Source organism: Anser cygnoides, chromosome 14 (assembly GCF_040182565.1).
Source record: "Anser cygnoides isolate HZ-2024a breed goose chromosome 14, Taihu_goose_T2T_genome, whole genome shotgun sequence".
NCBI lineage: Eukaryota > Metazoa > Chordata > Aves > Anseriformes > Anatidae > Anser > Anser cygnoides.
Genome location: NC_089886.1, coordinates 571,086 through 590,360, shown reverse-complemented (window position 1 = coordinate 590,360; position 19,275 = coordinate 571,086). Strand labels below are relative to the sequence as shown.

Below are 19,275 nucleotides of genomic sequence, written 5' to 3'. Positions count from 1 at the left end.
CCAGCAAGTGTATTTACAGGAAATGTATAATAAGATGTTACCAGTATAAGCATAGTGTATGAACATTGAAAGTGTTATGTGATAGGAAAAGAAATTAACTGTTACGTAGAACTATACTTACCTCCCTTTCATTGTTTAATTAAGCTAAGCAAAAAGAACAACCCAACAGTTAAAAGAATAAATATGAAAACAGTTGCCTGCTTATTGTGGAAAATACAACACTTTTTTTCCCTTAGCAAAATCATGTGAAAAGGAATAAAGTTCCTCTTGGTGTATAGTAAACTTGTACTATAGTTTTTACAAAATTGTGAACTTGTGTAATAGTATAATAGGAGATATTGTTGAATTTCTAACTGTTTATACATTTAAATTCATATATGTAATGTTTGTTTTATTGATTACAATCTGAATTTCTAAGATGCATGTTGAATTTTTGCAATAAAGATATACTATGGAATGGTTCAAGATTTAGAAAAAATGAAAACTAACTTAAATAAATTGGACAGCAGAACCATTCAAAAAAAATACAATTATCACAAAAAGAGCGTTATCACTGTTTTTTCTGGAAGTATGTGTGAAGGGTTATTTATTTGTGGAGAATGCAAGCAAGTTTATTTTGCTTAATAGTGAATGCTCATGAGTAATTGCTGAATCAGCAAGGAGTAAAATCAAGTGCTTCAGTGCTCTGAAATGGTGCAAATTAAGGTAGCTAACTTGTTGGGGAGAAGACACAGACAATACACCCTAGTCATAATTAAGTGGGAGTGGAGTTCCGGTAAAGACTGTGTTACATTCTGGGCAAGGTTCAAAATTCTAATATAAAAAGAAAAATTTCATAGATTACAGTGGATTCCATGATCTCTTTTACAGATTTGCAGTATTGCTGGGTTATTGAAAATAGTGTGTGCAAAACCAAAAATTGTATAAATGCAATCTTTTACCCCTTAGCATTTTGGTCTGAAAATTAATTTATTCTTTTACTCTATTTATCGTTAACATTATCTTTGGTCTTTGCTTCTTTAGTAGTTTCTCTTATTCCCTTCCCTTTCAATCTTGTTTTCATGAATGTAAACATTTGTGATCTTTTCTTACACTTTTCTCACATTCTTTTTTTTTTTTTTAACCTGGATTGTTGGTGTGCTGTAATAAGACTTTTGAAAACAGATTAGACATTTTACAGGGATGTGCCTCCCCCCCCCTTTCTTCACTGCGCTCATTTTGAGGAATAGAGGGAGGAGAGGAAGGAACCTGCTAGTACATTTTACTGCTGTGATTGTACTCTCTCTCTCATCTCTGTGGTCTGCAATATAAATGTTTTAAAACATGAGCTGGCTTTTCTTTATCGTAGAATAGAGTTCTTATGATAAACCTATGCCTTTTGGACATTTTTTCATTGTCAATAATTGAATTTTAGAATCCTTCCACAGCCCGCTTTCCTGTGTATAAATACTAATCACCAAATTATCTTCGTTATTCTGCAAGATGCAATAAAATCCTTTGAAGAAATGGAGTCTAGACATTGAATAGGAAATATTCTGCATTCTCTTAAAAAAAAAAAAAAAACTTGTTTCTATATGATCAAAATTAATCTTAATAGCAAAAAAAAAAAAGAAAAAATCAAGAAAGAGGGATAGCATTTTCTAATTGTGTACAGATGTGGCTTTGGATTATTTTTTCCCTGCCTTTTTCAAATATTTAAATTTTTCCTATTAAAGAAAGAACTATGTTTTAGTAGGGTGTGACTAAAGCAATGGAAAGGAATTTCAGCCATTGTGAAGAAAGAAAGAAATACCAAGTAACTACTTTAGCTGAACAAATACATAGAGGTAAATTGTTGCTTTAATTATTAGGCCAAGAACCTCTTTATTAGTTGCACTGAAGTCTGTATGAAATTCAGTAGTAATTGTATATAGAGAGGTTTCCCAAATATGGTGATATAATTTTAATTTTTCTCGAAACGTGGGATCCAGTTCTGTCTTGTGTAGCCAATGCGGTAGGTAGCGTAACACTGTTCTGCTTCCTTCTTGTCAGGAGCACTGACACAAGTGTGCGGTTGAAAATGGAGAAATAGATTTGTCTGGTGTCGGCCGGTGCCGTCGCCAGCTGCCCGGCATGCCCGGCGTCAGCGTGCGTTACAGAACGCTGGGGCTGAAATCCCTCCTCGAGGGGGAAGCGATGAGAACTTGAAGCCTTTCTTAGGTGTAAGGACGCTGTAGGCAGTTACACCAAGTGAACCGTGCCTGTTCTTACTATTCCAGTTCCTCTAAAGAACGCTTAGGTGTACTTGTGCTGCTGGTTTTTTGTTTGTTTACTTTTATGATGGATCCACAGTTGCGATGACCAACGTGCCACCGTTGGATTCACTGGAGGTTTTTCTCTTTTTTCCTCAGAATTGCCCCCAGAGCGTTCCCGGTTGCTGCTGGTTTATTTTAAGGTAGGTTGATCTGTGCTAGACCCTGGGCTTGTGGCTCTGCAGGTGGGAGCCAGATGGGGGAAGCCAGAGAGGGGCCAGCAGCAAGGTGTTCGGCACCAGGTGCTCGGCGTCGGGTGCTCGCCCCGCGCGGCCAGCTCTGCGGCAGCCACCCGGTTCAGCGGCTCCTGGAAAAGTGCCCTGAGGTACAGAAGTGCCCTGAGGTACAGAAGTGCCCAGAAGTGCCCTGAGGTACAGAAGTGCCCCGAGGTACGGGTGGTGCAGGCGACGGAAAGCGCCCGCGGCCAGGGAGGTGTTCAAAGGGCACTTCGACCTCCATCCGGGGGCCTTCCGTTCAGTTGTAGGAGCCGGGTGTAAACGGGTGAGCCGTGTAGGTTGGAGAAACTCACCTGGCGCTCGTGAAGCTCCCCTGCAGAGGGCAGGAGAAGGCCGGGAGCCCGCTGCTCCGCGGCACCCGAGGTGCTTCAGCATCCCTCGGCTGTTCCCCCCCGTTGGAGGCAGATGCAACCGGCAGTTAAAAGCATCAGAACCTAAAGCTTATCTGAACTTGTTGCTGTTGTTAGAAATCTGCATCCTTAGGTATCTGAATATAGTAAATATCGGGCCTGTGTTCACATCGCTCGGTTAAAAGTTAGAGAGCTGGCTGAAGGGAGCGTTACCCCTCAGCGGCTTGTCCCAGGCCTGCACGTAGGAAGCTGCGCCCCGCAGCGTCCCGATAGCTGCTTCGTCTGAAGTTGTGGGGTTTTGCTCCCAACAGGGTGCAGTCCAAGGTTGATTTTTTAATAAAACTGTGAGCATGTTACATTGACGTTCGGCTGCTGGAGCTCATCAGTTTACAGTTTTTCCACTCACAAGTCGGGGGCCAGCAGTTTCCTCCATCTTCTGAAGTTACAGGTGTCTGGTGCCTGCACTCTGCCGTGCCCTCCTCCCACCCGGCCCCCGCCCCACAGCATTTTCACTGCCCTCTGCTTGTCCCTGTTGAGGCTTTTGGGGGTTAATCAGGACTTTTGCAATAAGGATGAAGGGCTCGGCCAGGGTCTAACGCCGCCTGATGAACGGTGAGTACAGCCTGTGTTCTCGTGCCCCTCTCAGGTAGGGGCGCCTCGCTTGGCGCTCCGAGCACGCCCGACACAGGCCCACCGTGGCCACGATGGCACGTGCGAGCCCACGGGGCCTGCCCTCCCTTGAGCTGGCGGGCGTTGGTTTTTTGTGTCGTGCGGACCTTGAGCAGCCATGACCGGGGGGGGTGAGGTTTCCAGAAGGACGCCTGCACCGATCCCACGCCCGTCCAGGTTCGTGCAGGCTTGCAGAGAGGTAAGTGCAGCATCGCTGTCAGCGGGCTGCTTGGTTTGTGTCTCAAGTCTCACTCCTAGCTTCGTCTGTCCCCGCCTGCACGGTGGATTGCATCTCTGGGGAGAAGAGAGATGCAGAAAAGTTTATTGGAAACCATGTAACACAGGATTTATGTTAATCCCAGGATAAATATATTTTAAAGCAATATCTTCTGTGACCCTAGCAATGTTCATCCACAAAATCTAATGCATTTTACTGTGATTTGTCTGCTGACTTTGTTTTCAATTTGATCTTACGTGCGCTTTCACAATAGGAAACTCAGTTATGATGATACGGATTTTTATATGCTGCTGCTGTGTTTTTTCAATATTTTCCTCCTTGATGTCTTGTTTTTAACCCTGGCATAAATTGAAAGTTTATAAACATATTCAGCTGTGATCTTGCAGCTTTCATATGACCCAAAAAAAATCATATTAATAGAAAAAGCTGATGTTGCGGTTTTTAAACTTGTGATTGCACAAATATTGAATATTGCACGCATGAGGCAGGACTCTTTTGACACCACAAGAAATGATAACTTTCACTCTGGACACCTCTCAAAAGAAGAATGGAGCAAGGTAGCAGCAGCTTTCCTCTGCCGCTCAGTGGTTCGATTGCTGGTATCGTTGGTTTTATTTGTTTAGGAGCTGAACCTCATCTGCTCTTTGCCTTGGTCATGTAAGTGTGGTAATGCTAGGACTGCTGCACTCCATGGTACTTCTGAGGTAAATGTAGTCTATCTAGTCTGTGCATGTTATACTGGTAGCCTTAAAGCACTTCTGCTCCGTGATTTATTTAAATGGTAATAAATTATACATTTCTGGCACTTTAGTAATTCATGTGAAAATTATTTGGAGTCAACTCAATATAATGTACCTCTGTGTGGTCTCTGGTGGCTAAAGATATGTCAAACAATTTCATCCACTCTTCATTTTCGCTTTGTAATGTGACTTTGGGTTATCTGTAGGTCAAAGAAAAGTGATGAGGACTTCTCTAACAAGCAAATTTCCAACTTCTGATACCCATATTACGAAAGTATAAATCGGGATAGAAGTATATGTAACTTGAAACATATTTAGGCCTTTAAGAAAGTATTTTTACTATTAGCAATGCAAGCCTTTGGACGGTTTGGGCCTGAGCCTCCTTGCTTCCTCCACAAGCAGCTCTGCGGAGCAGAGACCTTTCGGAGAACAAAGGTTCCCCTCTCTTCCTCTGCCAGGCGCTGCTGCTGCAGTGAAGCCCCAACACCGCTGCCCTCGTCTCCGAGCGTAGCAGTTGGTGTAGCGCCGTTTGGGACTGTTGCAGAAGTCGGGAGGAGGGACGGTCACCCTTGGAGGCAGCCCAACGGGGAAAGCAGACCCTGCTGTGCAAGCAGGGCTGGCGGCAGCAGGAGGTGCGAGTCTCGGTGCTGCCTTGGTCGGTGCTGCTGAACCTGCTTCCAAATAGGAAACAAGCTCCTGCCCATGGTTACGCCTCAAGATGCCTGCGTGTTGCCCTAGGCGTGCTTCTTCCGCTGCTATGCTTCAGTGAGCTGCCGTTAAATGCTTCTCTCAGTTGTCTGAGCTCTTACTGGCTTTGAGAGGAGCCAACGCCTCCTCTGCAACCTCACAGCTCCCTGGGAGCATGTTTCTGGCAACCCCCACGTAGAAGTATTCTCTGGGAATCTGAAGTTTCTGTGCAGGAAGCATAACATTTTCCACAGGAGGTGGCACGGCAGCACCGCTAAGCCAGGCGCTGCTGAAGGTACGGGAGGCTGGGGTTGGCCTCCAGGCAGACCCGTGGGGACGGGCGGCAGCGCAGCGCTTGCGGTGGGGAGCTGCGCAGCGTGGGGCTTTCCCCAGTCCTTTAAGCAGGGATGTTTTGTGCTCTGTGGGTGTGCCTGGGCTGCAGTGTAGAAAAGTCTGTCGTGAGCTGAATTCTCCGAGCTCAGCTTGTTACCTGTCAGCCTGAGGAGTTCTTATACGTGGCTTGGGCTTCCTTGAACTAAATTCCTCCTAAAGGGAAGGGGCTCCTCATCTGTTTCTGATTCCTGCTTTCTCAGTGTGAATTTCTTCTTCCTTAGTCCGTTTGCTCAAGCAGCAGAGGTGTGTGCTTCCAGGCTTGAAAACTTCAGCCTGTTGCTGCTCGTGTGGAAAGGTCAACATGGGAATTTCTGCTGAGAAACTTACTGTTTCTTTAACTATAACGTGGCTACTGTGCATGTTATGTAATGTGGAGTACTAGGTCCACTTTGCAGTCAAATTGTTCTTTTATTTTTCTAGTTACATGCAGATTATCAGGAGCTGGTACCTGCCCCAGTTTCCTTTCATCATAGGCTTGTCACTGCTGCCCCAGTACCAGCGCAGCCCTTCTGACCGAGCAGTGCTGTCTGCTATGGACGTGGCATTAAACCAACAAGCGGGGACAGCAGCAGAGTGGGAGAAGCAACAAAAGAAAGGTGGGAGCAAAATCACATCAGTGCTACGCTGATGTCTCTGAAATTTCAGCACTATATATGTTTATATGTACGTATAAACATGTGCATATTTACACACACGAGTATACCTGCATTTACGTAGTTATATGTGTTGTCTTAGGTGGAGTGGGGCAGACCTGGTCGGAGAGGGACTGACCTGCAGGAGCGCAGGCGGCGTGTCCCGGCAGCAGGAGCCCCCGGTCCTCGCCCGTGGCCAGCCTGGCCCCGCGGCCCCTCCACCCCCTCGAGCCGGGCCGCGGGCAGCAGTGGCTGCGGGGAAGGACGGTGCAGAGGTGTGCGTGTTCACATAGGGGAAAGATAATATTCTCATCCCGGCACGCAATTCAGCAGAAGAGTTTGGGAAAACAGGCAGTGTGATAGACCTCCCATAAAAGGATTAATATTTTAATATTTTTTAATAGAATAGTGAGAGAATTTGATGGTCGAGGTGAAGGGAAGATGCTCCCGCAGACTGCGCAGGCTGAGCGCCTTGCAGGACCATGGCCGTTGGCGTGGCTGGGGCGCGCCGGGCCGCACACTGACGGCTCTGCCGGTCAGTGCTCAGCTTGGCAATGAGCGACCACTGTGCGAGCGGGCTTGGTCTTCAGGGCAGTTGGATAAAACACAACAGAGGGGACAGCAAGTAACAAAAGGCAGGAAATATTCACAGGTACCTTCGAAGCCCACCTGCTCAAGCTGTACGTGTGACAGCAAAAGCTGAAATCTTACCTGCGCAGAGCAAGTGTGATAGGACTGGGGACAGAGACAGGCAGTGCCCCTGAGGCAGGAGGGGGGATGTGGGGATGGCCCCGGCTCCTGGAACAGGGTGCCACGCGTGGGCTCATGACTACCGGAGTGCTTTAGGCACAAAGACAATAGCTCCAGAAGGTGGAAGGTCTGAAAACGCTGCACTGACAATTTCTGTGCTGATGTCTTGCAAATTAGATTTCAGTGGCATCACAAACCCTTCATGTCGCTGCTCCCCCGGCCTCCTCTGTGTGTGCTCACTGCTGGGAGCACGGCCGCGTGTTTCCAGCCGAGCAGGATACCCACCTGCTTTCCAGTCCCTGCTCTAGTTCACGTCAACATATTTCTGTCCAGCAGTGCCAAGAGCCAGTACGCATTATTCCAGAATAGTTTGTAGCCTGTTCATTTTGGTGATCTCAGGGTTTTACAGTGTATGCTCAGCTCTCTGTAGGTATGAAGGAAATAATGCATGAGCCTCCTGCATCCTGGGTGGTTTAAGATCTCAGGTAGAGGGAAGAAGATGACGCCCCTAGTAATTTTAAGAATTTAGCACGTGTTCATTTTTTAAGCTTCTCCCTGCCAAGAAATTTATGTTGAATATGCTGAATATGCTCATAAATTGTCAACAGATTGATCCTGACCAAAATTCTACATTTGGTGTGTTTCTTTTTGCAGATAATAGAACTGAGTGGCATTTTTACAATCACCCACACCTGAAAATAAATCAATAGACGTGCCCAAGGATTTGCACTGCAAAATCCTTGAGATGCTTTGAGAAAGCTTCCTAGGGATTTCTGTAATGCTTTTTATACATAAACTTTTTGCTGCTTTGGAAATATTTCTTGCCCATAGGGCTTTCTAGGTGGGGTGTTTTCCTCTAAATCTAAAGTAACTTAGGAACTTAAGTTTTTTCTTTGCCTGATCACAACAAGGCTTCTTGGTAGGTTTGATAGGTGGAAAACTATGCAAGAAGCAAAGAGATGTCACACAGAAGACGACATGCAGAGTTTCTAAAAATACAGTGTAATGCACGCAGCCGTAGAGCATCTGCGGTGGCAAAGGGAATTCAGCTGGTGTGTGTACAGCAGGCGCTGCCAGCTACATGGCCCTGCAGAGCTGCCTCTTCAATAAAACATAGCTAAGTGGCAGAGGAAACTTTGGCTTGTCAACACCGACACCGTACGTGGGGCTTGCTGAGGGAGTGTAGCTAACACATGCACGCTTTGGCCAGTGACAATTTGTTTTCCCCAAACTCTGATATAGCAGTTGGTGTGACTTCTTTAATTAAAAATCCAGGAAATGTAAATGTATGAAGGGATGAGTTTAATGTCAGGTGACAGGATTTCTCCCCATCCCCCCCGATTGTTACATTTTAATTTCAAATTTTAATGAAGATTTCAGAGAGCATTAATGTAAAAGGAATGTGAAGGCAGCACAAAGCTGAATAATTTTATAGAGCTACAGGGCACACGAGCATCCACTACCTCCCAAACACCCATGCTCCCTATAATTTTCAGCCCGTGGGCTATCAGTAGCTTTCAGGGGTGCAGATCTTGACCAACATTCCCTCCTGGACACAACACGTAATCCTCTATGTGGGGTCCCATAGTGCTCTGTACAACTGGAACAAATTCAGAACGATTCCCAAGGCACTTGTGATGGAAAATTGTTTGTCGGAGCATAGGAGCAGGAATGTGCTATGGGTTTGGTCATTAAATTGATAACCAGCTTGTCTGGGGATCTTGGGAGGAAAGTGTGTTGTTTGCTGCAGCTACAGCTATGATATGGAGCCTATGATATGGAGCCAGGATTTAAGCAGCTTGACCTGCTCCTTGGGCTAGTTTTAAGATGCATCAACGCTGATGGAATTTCCAACTGTGTTGGGTGCACAGATGAGAGGTTTTATGGTATGGACAAGTCATAAAATCCCTTTGGTTTGTGGAAATTCATTGGAATTGAGGATGTGTGTGAGGCTGAGTCCTGAACTTACAGTGCTTCAACGTGATTTGCAATGTTTCAGAAGCCATTTAAAGGGGGGGGGGGGTGGGGGGGGGGGTGCAAAGCTTCTTTTCAGCATTCAGATTTTGATTTTTTTTCTCCTACAGAAATGTAGTTTTTCTCATCTTTATGTTAATTCTCATGGATGGCCTATTAATAAAGTGGAAGTATTTGTTCTTTCTAGCTTGTGGATGACGGCTAAAATGTGGTAAATATGAGGCAAATGGGTAATGTTGGCGGGAATGCCTGAGGATGCTAAACTGCTTTCTCTGGCACTGTTTGCTCGAACTTGCTTGTTGTTGAATTTTGCTGGGTAGTGGAATTTCATGAGTTTTTCCACCGTATGCTTTCTGTGGCTCCTTTAGCTGGATGTGGAGGCAAACACTACTTGCTGAATCAGACAGAGACTGCCTAAGAGTGTCTGCTTAAACACACGTTGAACAGTCAGTCCCCGTGCTGCTTTTGTTCAAGCAATAAACAATCTCACAGCAACCAAAAGCATAGCTTCAGGCCAGTGAATTTTGGCAAAGCAGGAGGATTCTAAGTCCTTTCCTGGCTACATAACCTTTGCCCCTTTGAAGGAAATACTTTTTAAATTTTTGTTTAATATCTTAAGCTCTCATCTGAAGGCAACTTGTTTTCTAATTATGCTTCCATTTATTTTATTTTTTTCCAAACCAAGCTATTAATTTTTAAGTGTGTTCTGTTACAAAATGCTGCTGTTTAGACATTTGCCTAGGTTCATTTCACTACATTCACCTAAATAGAGGTGACTGCAGGAAAAGTAAGCCCTAAAAGACATAGATCCATAGAATGGCTTAGGTTGGAAGGGACCTTAAAACCTGTTTACAGTTTTCATTTTTCATGTTGTTGGATGTTCCCTGTGTGTTGCTGTATTTAAGATAATGCAAAGAGCCTTCTGACCTAGAACTGGGATTCAGAAGACCAGAAATGAAGCTTTTTTTTTTCCATTGTTCAGTCTCTGCTTCAGACCCGTGCAGCTGAACCTGTTGTTCCTTTTTCTGTTTGGTTGGTTGGTTTGTTTTCCTTGGCTCATTCCCTTCGTTTTCCCTATGCAGGGCTGAATCCAGGTCAGTGAAGTCAGCACAGGACTTCCCAGTAGCCTCTCCAGCAGAGTTGTGTCAAGTCTGAGGTGATGTCTTGCTGGAATATATTTCAATTCAATATCATTACAGTGGATGTCATTAGAAAGCAGCAGGAATCTTGGATTTGTGCTAGGCAAATGCAAGAGCTTAGAACAAAACTTTGGGGGCAGTCCAGTAAAGAGTATCAATGTTGTTCTTTCTTCATACTCCCCAAGATTGCCCTTGCAAAGATACAGCTGTTTGACTTGTTGATTAGCAGAAACATTAGCAGACCTACTGTTTCAGGGCATTAATAATTAATGTTTGTTCCTCATTAATTTCTTGTGGAACAGAGTCTTGTTAGACTACATTTAGATGTATTTCTAGAATTAGGAGCAAATATAAGAAGAAAGGGATGCCTGACAGATAAGCACTCTGCTCTCCTCCCGCCTTGGAAAATATTGTTGTGTTGCTCGTATTATCTTCATCAGAAATAAATAGGTTTTATTTTTAACAAGCACAGAAGTCTGCTTTGTTACAATTTTAATTTCAGGGAAAGATACAAGAAACAAGTTCTATAATTCATGCACATTACAAATGAGTACAAGGAAGACCTCCCAGCTAGCATGAACTGTCTGGCATCCTGCATCCCTGTTACCTCAAATCAAAACCTTGTTTACTGAAAAATTCAGAAATAAGATTGCGTCAGTTTCCCAAGTACTGCAGTTGGAAGGCAGGATGTTTATGCTGCTTACCTCCCATCAGCCAAGCATTTCAGTGCTGCAGTGTAGCTTTGGCCCTTTTAATTTTCTAATATGGCCACAATATTTTTTCTAGGAATACCTGCAAACACCTTACCTGGCCTTCTAGGACTGTCCATGCCCACTGTTTGTAACCACTAACGTAGCCAGAACTTTGATTTCTGATGGCTCTCCTGCATATATCTAGAGGGAAGAAAAAAAAAAAAAGGCAAAACTGTTTGTTTTGTTTTAAACTACAGAAGGTGAGAGAGAGCCTTAATAATTTAATTTAAACAGCATGGACATCACAAGTATTTCCCCATTTCTCTTTTTGGAAAGAAGTTCAACTGGCCTCACCCTATTATTTTTGAAGAGCACATTCCTATGGGTTGCCATTTGAATATTCCATATTCAAGCAAATGTGAGCTCCCTGATTTTCACATTAAAAAAAAAAAAAATCTCACCTGATGGTGTCTAAAGGAAGCTTTTAAAAACATTAATAGACCTATAAAATAATCTATTTGTTATTATTGTATGTTTGTTTCATATCTAGTGAGATAAAATGGCCAATTAAAATCCAGTTTTGCATCCAATTTTAATTTAGATTTTTGCTGTCAGGGCCCTCCTGTTCTGCTCCTCGCTCGGCGGCGTGCCCCAAGGGAGCCAGCCGCTGCTGCTCGACACGCTGCGGCTCCTGCGCTGCCGCCAGCACGCGAGCAGCACTCGCAGGGACGTGAGTGACATCCAGGGGACGTGGGGCAGCGTCAGAACAGGGAGCCACCCAGCTGTCCAAGGAAGCCCCTTGCTCGGAGCACAGTGCATTGATCCACCTCGGTGATGTCGGCTGAATTATATGTCCCAGGAAGGCTCCCTACCAGAGAAGATCAATAACGATGATGAGACAAGTACTTACTGGAAACCCCTGTTTAGTAAGAATCTTGCTCATCTCATCAAGATGCTATGCCCTTACTATTCTCTCAAATCCCCTTAAAGGAAGAGTAGTCTGGCAGTCACAGGACGGTTAAGAGAAAGTGTCATCAGCTGTGTTACTACATGTGCTTACAGATTTCTGACCGTTAATTTATTGTAATTACTCTCTCCCAGGCTCCAGCAAGCTTCAGGGTACGCTCTGTCAGCTGGAGCTGTGTGTCCTGCTGCGGGTCCTTACCTTACAGGCACAGCTGCTTGTCCCTCGTATCAAGCACAGCGATGAGATAAGGCTCAGGATCTCCTCCTGCTTCTCCAAACACCGGCACTGCCGGGATCCTTTACCCCCCTGCACCGTGCCCCAGCCTGCCCAGACAGGCTCCAGCTGCGGTGGGGCTGCACATCAAACACACGCTGGAAACGTTCATTTGTTTCTGGTGTTGGGCATCGCTAAGCAATTTGGACCCGCAGCGTTTCACCAGAGTGGCGAGGGATGCGCTGCTGGGTGCCAGCGGGCTGTGCCTTTGGCTGTGCAGCCAGCCCCCCCTGCGCACCTTGGGCTGCCCCTGCAGAAGCCCTGCAGCCCCCCGGCTCTCCCTGCCTCGGCCGCGGGACGTGGGGACCCATTGCTGCAAGCTGCCGGGCGCGGCGGGGGAGCAGGAGAGGTGGGAAGCTCAGCTGAAAGGAGGAATGCGTTTTGTCTTGGAACCTGGTGTGAGGCGTCACTGGTGTAGGACCTTGCCGAGGGTATGTGCTGAGCGGCAGCTTCGTAGTGACACCACTCACAGCTTTTCTGTGTCGACACGGGACCAGTTTCCATCCCACCACACCTCAATTAAAAGCTTCCCAGGATGAGGCTGGTCCTTCCCTAACCCCTCGCTTTAACCCCTCAAGTTCTTCTCTAAAATACCCTCACTCCACCTCTTGTTTTCTCAAGCCCCCTCGTCTGAGTCAAGGCCCCGGGTGACCTCTCGCTGTACAAAGGTGGAGGTAAGCCTCCAGCAAAGCCCTGCCTCTCTGCAGAACCCCCTGTTGCTTTCAACCCTGTGGAGGTATGGGCTTCCTAAAACCCGAGTGCTGTGAGTGTTACCCTATAGCCTACGAGACTTCCTCTCTTTAGGCCAGTTTCCTTTGAAAGTCTGACACTGTGCGGCCTCGCTACTGAGCCGGGCAGCTCCTGTAACTTAGCAACTTTCTTTTTGCTTTGTTAAGTTGGGCTCTTCAATCTCCTTAATGAATAAGAGAATCAAGCCAGGTAATTGATGCTTGGCCGTTTAGCTGATGAATAATTGACTGTCTGGGTAATCCTAGATATTTCCTCGATCAGATTGTGCAATGGAACAGCCATATCATACTGTGTGCAGCGTTGCTTGCTTGTTCGTGGGCTAGAAATGTGCTTTGTAAACCCAAGTTCTGCAGGAACCTGCACAAGTCAGCACTCTTCACTCTTCCTCCAAGCAATATCAGACAATTCGTGATAAGACGTTGCATCTCTGCAAAAAGAACTTATTACTTGAATCTTGAATGAAAAATGAAAAATATTATTTCTAAAACAGAAATAATTTTCAGATGCACAGTAAAGAAAAATACTAGGGGCTAACAAAGAAATCCTCCCCTTTCAGGATTCTTGGTGGTCAGGGCAGGGGATCTAGTTTTCCATGGTAGGAAGCAGAAGGCAGGTATAAACTACTGTGCTCACCTAGTGAGAACAAGGAAAATATCTGCGTGTTTGGTATGCGTGCTTTAGCTCGCTCATGCATCTCGAAATGTAAACGATCACAGTAGTATGCTTTTGGGTTTGTAGGAAATTATGTGGTTGGCGTAGATAGCAATTGAGGAAATTTTCATGGGTCATTTTGGCTTTGTGACTGTGTTAAGTAGTGCTATTTACAGCCCACTGTAGAGAATATATGAGAACGAACTGTGGTTAAATAACATACCTCTATATTTCAAAGCTTTTGTCAGTCCTGTGTAAGCGTTTACTCTATAATTCTTAAACTCAATTATATAATGAAACCGAGAGCCTATTGACAACTCGCTGACTGTGATGGGCTTTGAATTAAATTCTAAATGAGAACAGACTGTTTTGATGTATTAGGAAAATGGATAATGATCTTTGAATTGTGACACTGAATAAGACCGCACGGCGGGTAAAACGCACGCTTTTAATCTGACTTCTACCTTCAGATTTTCAGTGACTCACCAGTGATGTTTCATCAGGGTATGGGTTTGGTGTTTTTTTTTTCCTTCCAGAAATACCATTAATTATTTACCAGTAGGTGAATGATCTCTGAAATCTATTGCAGTGACACCTTTGAGTCTGCAGATAGTTTCTGATGGCAAACCATCTGGGCTCTTTTAACTTGTTATTGTTTATCCTTTGGACTTCTCTCCTCTGTTTGTAAGGTGTAACGTCAGTAGACGGGGCCAGGAGCATCAATATTTTACAGCTTTAATTAAAGGCAGCTAGGTTACCCAGCCCGGTTTCTTTCAGAACAGCTGCCTTCAGGAGGGAAGGGGAAGGCCGTCCTTACCCGAGGCAGTCAGCAAGCTGCGCTCGCGGGCTGGGCCGCCGGGACACGAGCCCCAAGCCGAGCTCTCCCTCCCCACGGGGCGCTTGGCTGCGGCGCGTCGGCTGAGCAGCGCCCGCCGCTTCACGCGGGAGCAGGAAAAGGTCTCGGGGGTCTCCGGCAGCTCCTAGCTCGAGAGGGAAGGCTGGCAGCAGCAGAGGGACGGAAGAGGAGAGCATCAGCCCCGTGCAAACGCCCTGGGAGCTAGGGAGGGGGAGACGCGCTCTGGCGAGCAGGCAGTACCTCCAGCTTCATGTCCGGCACCCCGTTTGTATCCTCTTATTTATTTACGTTAACCAGCCAGGCCTAAATAAAGGGAGGATTCCAAACAAAACAAAGGTCTGAAATTTATCCCTCTATTAATTACTTCCACCGAAGCGGGGCTGCCTATAAATATGGTGCCACTTTGGATAAAACTTTCATGCAGCTATTTAGGCCCTTTGAAATATAAATGATTTCCTTTAAATTTTTTATCATAAATCAGGGCACGGAGCTTTGCGGCAGCACGCCGCCTTCCCCCCGACGGGACGAGGCTGCGCTGCCGAGCCCCGCGCCGCGCAGCCCGGACCCGCGCCGCGGCCGGGCGCTGTCCGCGGTGCTGCCGGCCCGTGTCCGGCCCCGGCCCCGGCCCCGTGCCCGTGCCCGGCCCCGTGCCCGTGCCCGGCCCCGTGCCCGTGCCCGGCCCCGCGGGGGCTCGCCCCGGCCGCCTGCTCGGCGAGGAAGGGTTTTCTCCTGCGCCGCGCCCCGCCCGGCCGGCGCATGGAGGAGAGCAGCTCTCGGTACGGGCCTAGGGGCTGCGGAACTTTCCCCGCGGAGTGAGCTATAAAACAGGCTGCTCCTGCTCCTTTAGCCCTTATTTCCCCTTGCTGTGAGATGTGGAGGCAAGCCTTTGTAAGTATGCTTGGTGTATGTAGGTGTCTCCTGAGTGAAAGGCATCTCCCCGCAGGAGCTGTACCTCTTCTTTCCTCTGGCCGCACCAAGTTCTCATGCTCGTCAGGAAACCAAGCCAGCACGTCCTGTGGCTCTTGTTCTGCATGTATTAGGGCTCATAAAGCTCTTGGAAACTCTAAAGCTGAGCGTAGATTTTATTTTTGCTTAAGAACAGGAAATTTCACACTTGCAAAATACTTAAGTCCGTGGACCATCAAAGTCTGGCGGATGTCACGTCTGACGATGTGTGACGAGTATGAGAAATCGAAAATAAAGCATCTGCTCCATAGGAGAATTATGCCCATCTCCAGCCTATCTGGGGGCGCTTGGCAGTGGAGCTGCCCGCTGTGAGCACGGCACAGCTTCCAGCCCGCGGGCCGCCTGCACGGGGCTCACCTCGCCCAGCAACCTCCCAGCCCGGCTGCGGGGCGCCTTGCAGCCTCGCCGGGACCTGCAGCTGTGCCCACGGCATTTAAGAAGCCCCACGGTCTGCCCGCGCTCGGTTTCCTACGAAAACACATTCCTCGACGGAAATATTTCCTTGCGTTATCTTGACTTCAACGGAAACGTTGTCCTCGGCAAACGCTGAAATCAACGGAACCTTACTCCCCGGGGCCCCCCTCCGGTGTAACACAGCCCCGCGGGGCGGTACTGCGGCCCCGGGCCTGACCCCGCGGCCCCGGTTTCAGGGGAGATTCGCCCGAGCGAGGAGCGCGGGGACGGGCCCGGCGGTGGCGGACACCGGGGCTGGCCGAGGGGGCGCAGCCCGAGCCCAGCTCCGCTCGGCGGCGGGGGGCGTTCGCTGCGGCGGCGCCTGGAGGGGGGCCGGGAGCGCCGCTCCCTTCCGAGTTTGCCGCCCGACTTGCGTTGTACTTAGCCAGCGCTGCGGGGTCGCTGTCAGCCGTGCGGGACCCGCGGAAGACGTTTCGCCTTCGTGTGCTTGCGCTTGCTGGGTGCATCCCCCCGGCGTGCGAACGGCCGCGGGAACGCCCGAGGGGGCGGCGAACACCCGGGCGGCTCCCGGGGGCTCTCGCGGCGTGCGGGCGGCCGGGCCCGCGGGACGGGGCGGCTCGGCCGCCTCCTCGCGGGAGGCCCGTGGGCAGGGACCTCGGCACCGGCGGCCCTGCGGGAGCCCTTCCGCGCCTGGGCCCGGGCTGCGGGCTCCGGTCTCCTCCCGGCCGAGGCCCCGCGGAGCCGGGTTCCGCGCTGCCGCGGAGAAACGCGCCCCTGCCGCCCCCTTCCCTCGGCACCGGCTGCCCCGCGCCCCCCGGCCGCTCCCCGCGGGCTGCCCCGGCCTCTCGCCGGGCGGGCAGGGCCCGGCGCTCCCCCCGACGGCCGCTCCCGGGCCGCGGACGGGGCGGTTCGGGGGCGGCGGCCGCGGCCCCTCCGCTCCCCGCCGGGCCTGCCCGGCCCTGCCCTGCCCTCCCCGGCCCGGCCCTGCCCGGCCGGGGGCTGCCCGCCGCCCCTCCCCTCCCCGCCCCTCCCCTCCGCCCCGCGCCGGTGAGCGGCCCGGCCCCGACGGCGCGTCCGGCCGCCCGCGGGGGCTGGGCTGCGGGGCGCGGGGCTCGGCGCTGCCCCGGCGCCGGTGCCCTCCGGTGCCGCCCTGCAGCACGCCTGCGCGGGGCGCGGGGCCCGTGGCTGGCAGGCAGCGTGTAAGATGAGTGAAGGAGCGGTGGGGGGGGCGCGAGCGGGCGCGGAGAGGGAAGCTCTGTCATTGAAAATAGCTCACTTTGACAGTGGCAAGGCAGAGAGACAACCCTGAGTCGATGTCACGGGCTGCCTACCTGCGAGGTGTGCAAAGATGATGGCCATGAACGCCAAGCAGCCCTTCACCATGCACGCTGCCCTCCAGGAGCCCAAGTACTCCAGCCTGCACTCCAGCTCGGAGGCTATGCGCAGGGTTTGCCTCCCAGCCCCGCAGGTATGTAGATTAAGCATAATTACCGCTTTAAGGCACAATTTTTGACAGGCACTCGCTTAATGTTTTTTTCATGTCACAGAACAATCGCGTATCTCTGAGCCTCTCTCTCCCCCCCTCTCCCCTCTCCCTCTCGCTCTCGTCTCTGATCCACACGTCTCTTGGAGCAAAGCTTCTGCCTTCATATTAATTTTTATGACCTGAGCTTTGAGGAGGCATCTCTGTGCTCGGCAAGGTTTTTAATCCGGAGATGACAGTATTCCCCACTGACTCCACTATGCGCGTTCTCGCTCGCAGCTCCAGGGCAATATATTTGGAAGCTTTGATGAGAGCCTGCTGGCCCGCGCGGAGGCTCTGGCGGCTGTCGATATCGTCTCCCACGGCAAGAGCCACCCCTTCAAGCCGGACGCCACCTACCACACCATGAGCAGCGTCCCCTGCGCCCCGGCCGCCCCCGCCGCCCTGCCGCACCCCGCGGCGCTCACCTCGCACCCGCACCACGCCGCGCACCCGGCGCTGGACGGCGACCTCCTGGAGCACCTCTCGCCCTCGCTGGCCGTCGGCGGCCTGGCCGAGCCCCCGGCCGTGCCGCCGCCGCTGCCGCCGCACCCGCTGGGCGCCATGGGCCACCTGGCCGTGGGCATGGGCCCGCCGGGGGGGCCGGCGCCGCCGCTGCCCGCCGCGCCCTGCCTGCCCGACGTGGAGTCCGACCCGCGGGAGCTGGAGGCCTTCGCCGAGCGCTTCAAGCAGCGCCGCATCAAGCTGGGGGTGACCCAGGCCGACGTGGGGGCGGCCCTGGCCAACCTGAAGATCCCGGGCGTGGGCTCGCTCAGCCAGAGCACCATCTGCCGCTTCGAGTCGCTGACGCTGTCGCACAACAACATGACGGCGCTGCGGCCCGTGCTGCAGGCCTGGCTGGAGGAGGCCGAGGCCGCGCACCGCGACCGCGCCGCCAAGCCCGAGCTCTTCGCGGGCGCCGAGCGCAAGCGCAAGCGGACCTCGATCGCCGCGCCCGAGAAGCGCTCGCTGGAGGCCTACTTCGCGCTGCAGCCGCGGCCCTCCTCCGAGAAGATCGCCGCCATCGCCGAGAAGCTGGACCTCAAGAAGAACGTGGTGCGCGTCTGGTTCTGCAACCAGCGCCAGAAGCAGAAGCGCATGAAGTACTCGGCCGTGCACTGACGGCGGCCCCGGCCCCGCCGCCCCGACGGCTCCGCACCGCGGCTGCGGCGGGACGGGGCGAGGCCGCGCGGCCCCGCCGAGGGCCGGGACGGGGCGGGCCGCCGCGAGCCCCCCCCGAGCCCCTGGCACGGCCGAGGCGCCCCGGCCCCGAGCCCGCCGCCCCGAGGCACCGACGGCTGCCGGGGCCCCGCCGCCCGCCGGGCCGCCGAGCGAGGCCGTTCCGCGGCCGTTCCGCGGCGCCCCGGACCCGGCGTGGCGGAGCGAGGAGCCGCTTTCGGAGGCTCGCCCGCACCGGAGCCGAGCCCCGCGGCCGCGCTCCGCGCCCCTCCGGCGGTCTGCGCGTCCCGCCCGCCCCGTCCCGTCCCTCCGCGGAGAGCTCCGGCACGAGCGCTCTTCCCCACCTCGACTCTGGAATAAAGGCTTTATTTTTCAACCCGAAGGGGACGTGTCTTTTCTGGCTCCTTCTCTTGTCCCGAGCTGGGCAGGCGGCGCCGGGAGGACCGAAGGAAACGTGTGCGAGTGCGAGAACAACGAAAAGCCGTCGGCGGTGCGGTTCCCCCGGGAAGCGGGACGAGGCTTCGCCCCGCCGGGCCCCCGTTGTGCCGTGGGCGCCGCCACCCCGGGCGCGGGCGAACCGCCCCGGCCCTGTGCCCGGTGCCCGGCGCCCGGTGCCCGGTGCCCGCCGCGGCTACGCGCGGGGCCGCGGCCCCTCCGCCGGGGTAAGAACAAAATCTCACCCAAAGAGCACCTACCGCGGGTTCATTTCTGATGCCGTTTAAGAGGGGAAAAGGCTTTTATTTATGATTCCCAGAAGCACCTTAACGATTAAAAATTAATGGTGGAAGCGCTCTTCTGAATATTTCACTTCGGCATTTCACCGAGTGACAAACATCGAGCCGCGGAGCCGGGCCTCCCCCTCCTCCCCCATTAGGCAGGGCCCTGACACACTCAGCCTTTTAATTG

At 51.4% G+C, this 19,275-nt stretch overlaps 1 protein-coding gene across 1 annotated transcript; it reads left to right on the top strand.

Moving 5' to 3' along the window:
* Positions 1-16,769: 16,769 nt before the first annotated feature.
* On the top strand, positions 16,770-18,361 carry POU4F3 (POU class 4 homeobox 3). The gene is made up of 2 exons (XM_048057470.2): positions 16,770-17,136; positions 17,431-18,361. The coding sequence occupies exons 1-2, from the start codon at positions 17,017-17,019 to the stop codon at positions 18,310-18,312; spliced, it is 1,002 nt and encodes a 333-aa protein (XP_047913427.2). The 5' UTR covers positions 16,770-17,016; the 3' UTR covers positions 18,313-18,361.
* Positions 18,362-19,275: the final 914 nt, after the last annotated feature.

What these genes read in the sequence shown, in the direction of transcription:
- POU4F3 (XM_048057470.2), top strand. Translation starts at nt 17,017, where the DNA reads ATGATGGCCATGAACGCCAAGCAGCCCTTCACCATGCACGCTGCCCTC. An exon ending in TTTGCCTCCCAGCCCCGCAG is followed by an intron (nt 17,137 to 17,430) that starts GTATGTAGATTA and finishes TCTCGCTCGCAG; the next exon opens with CTCCAGGGCAATATATTTGG.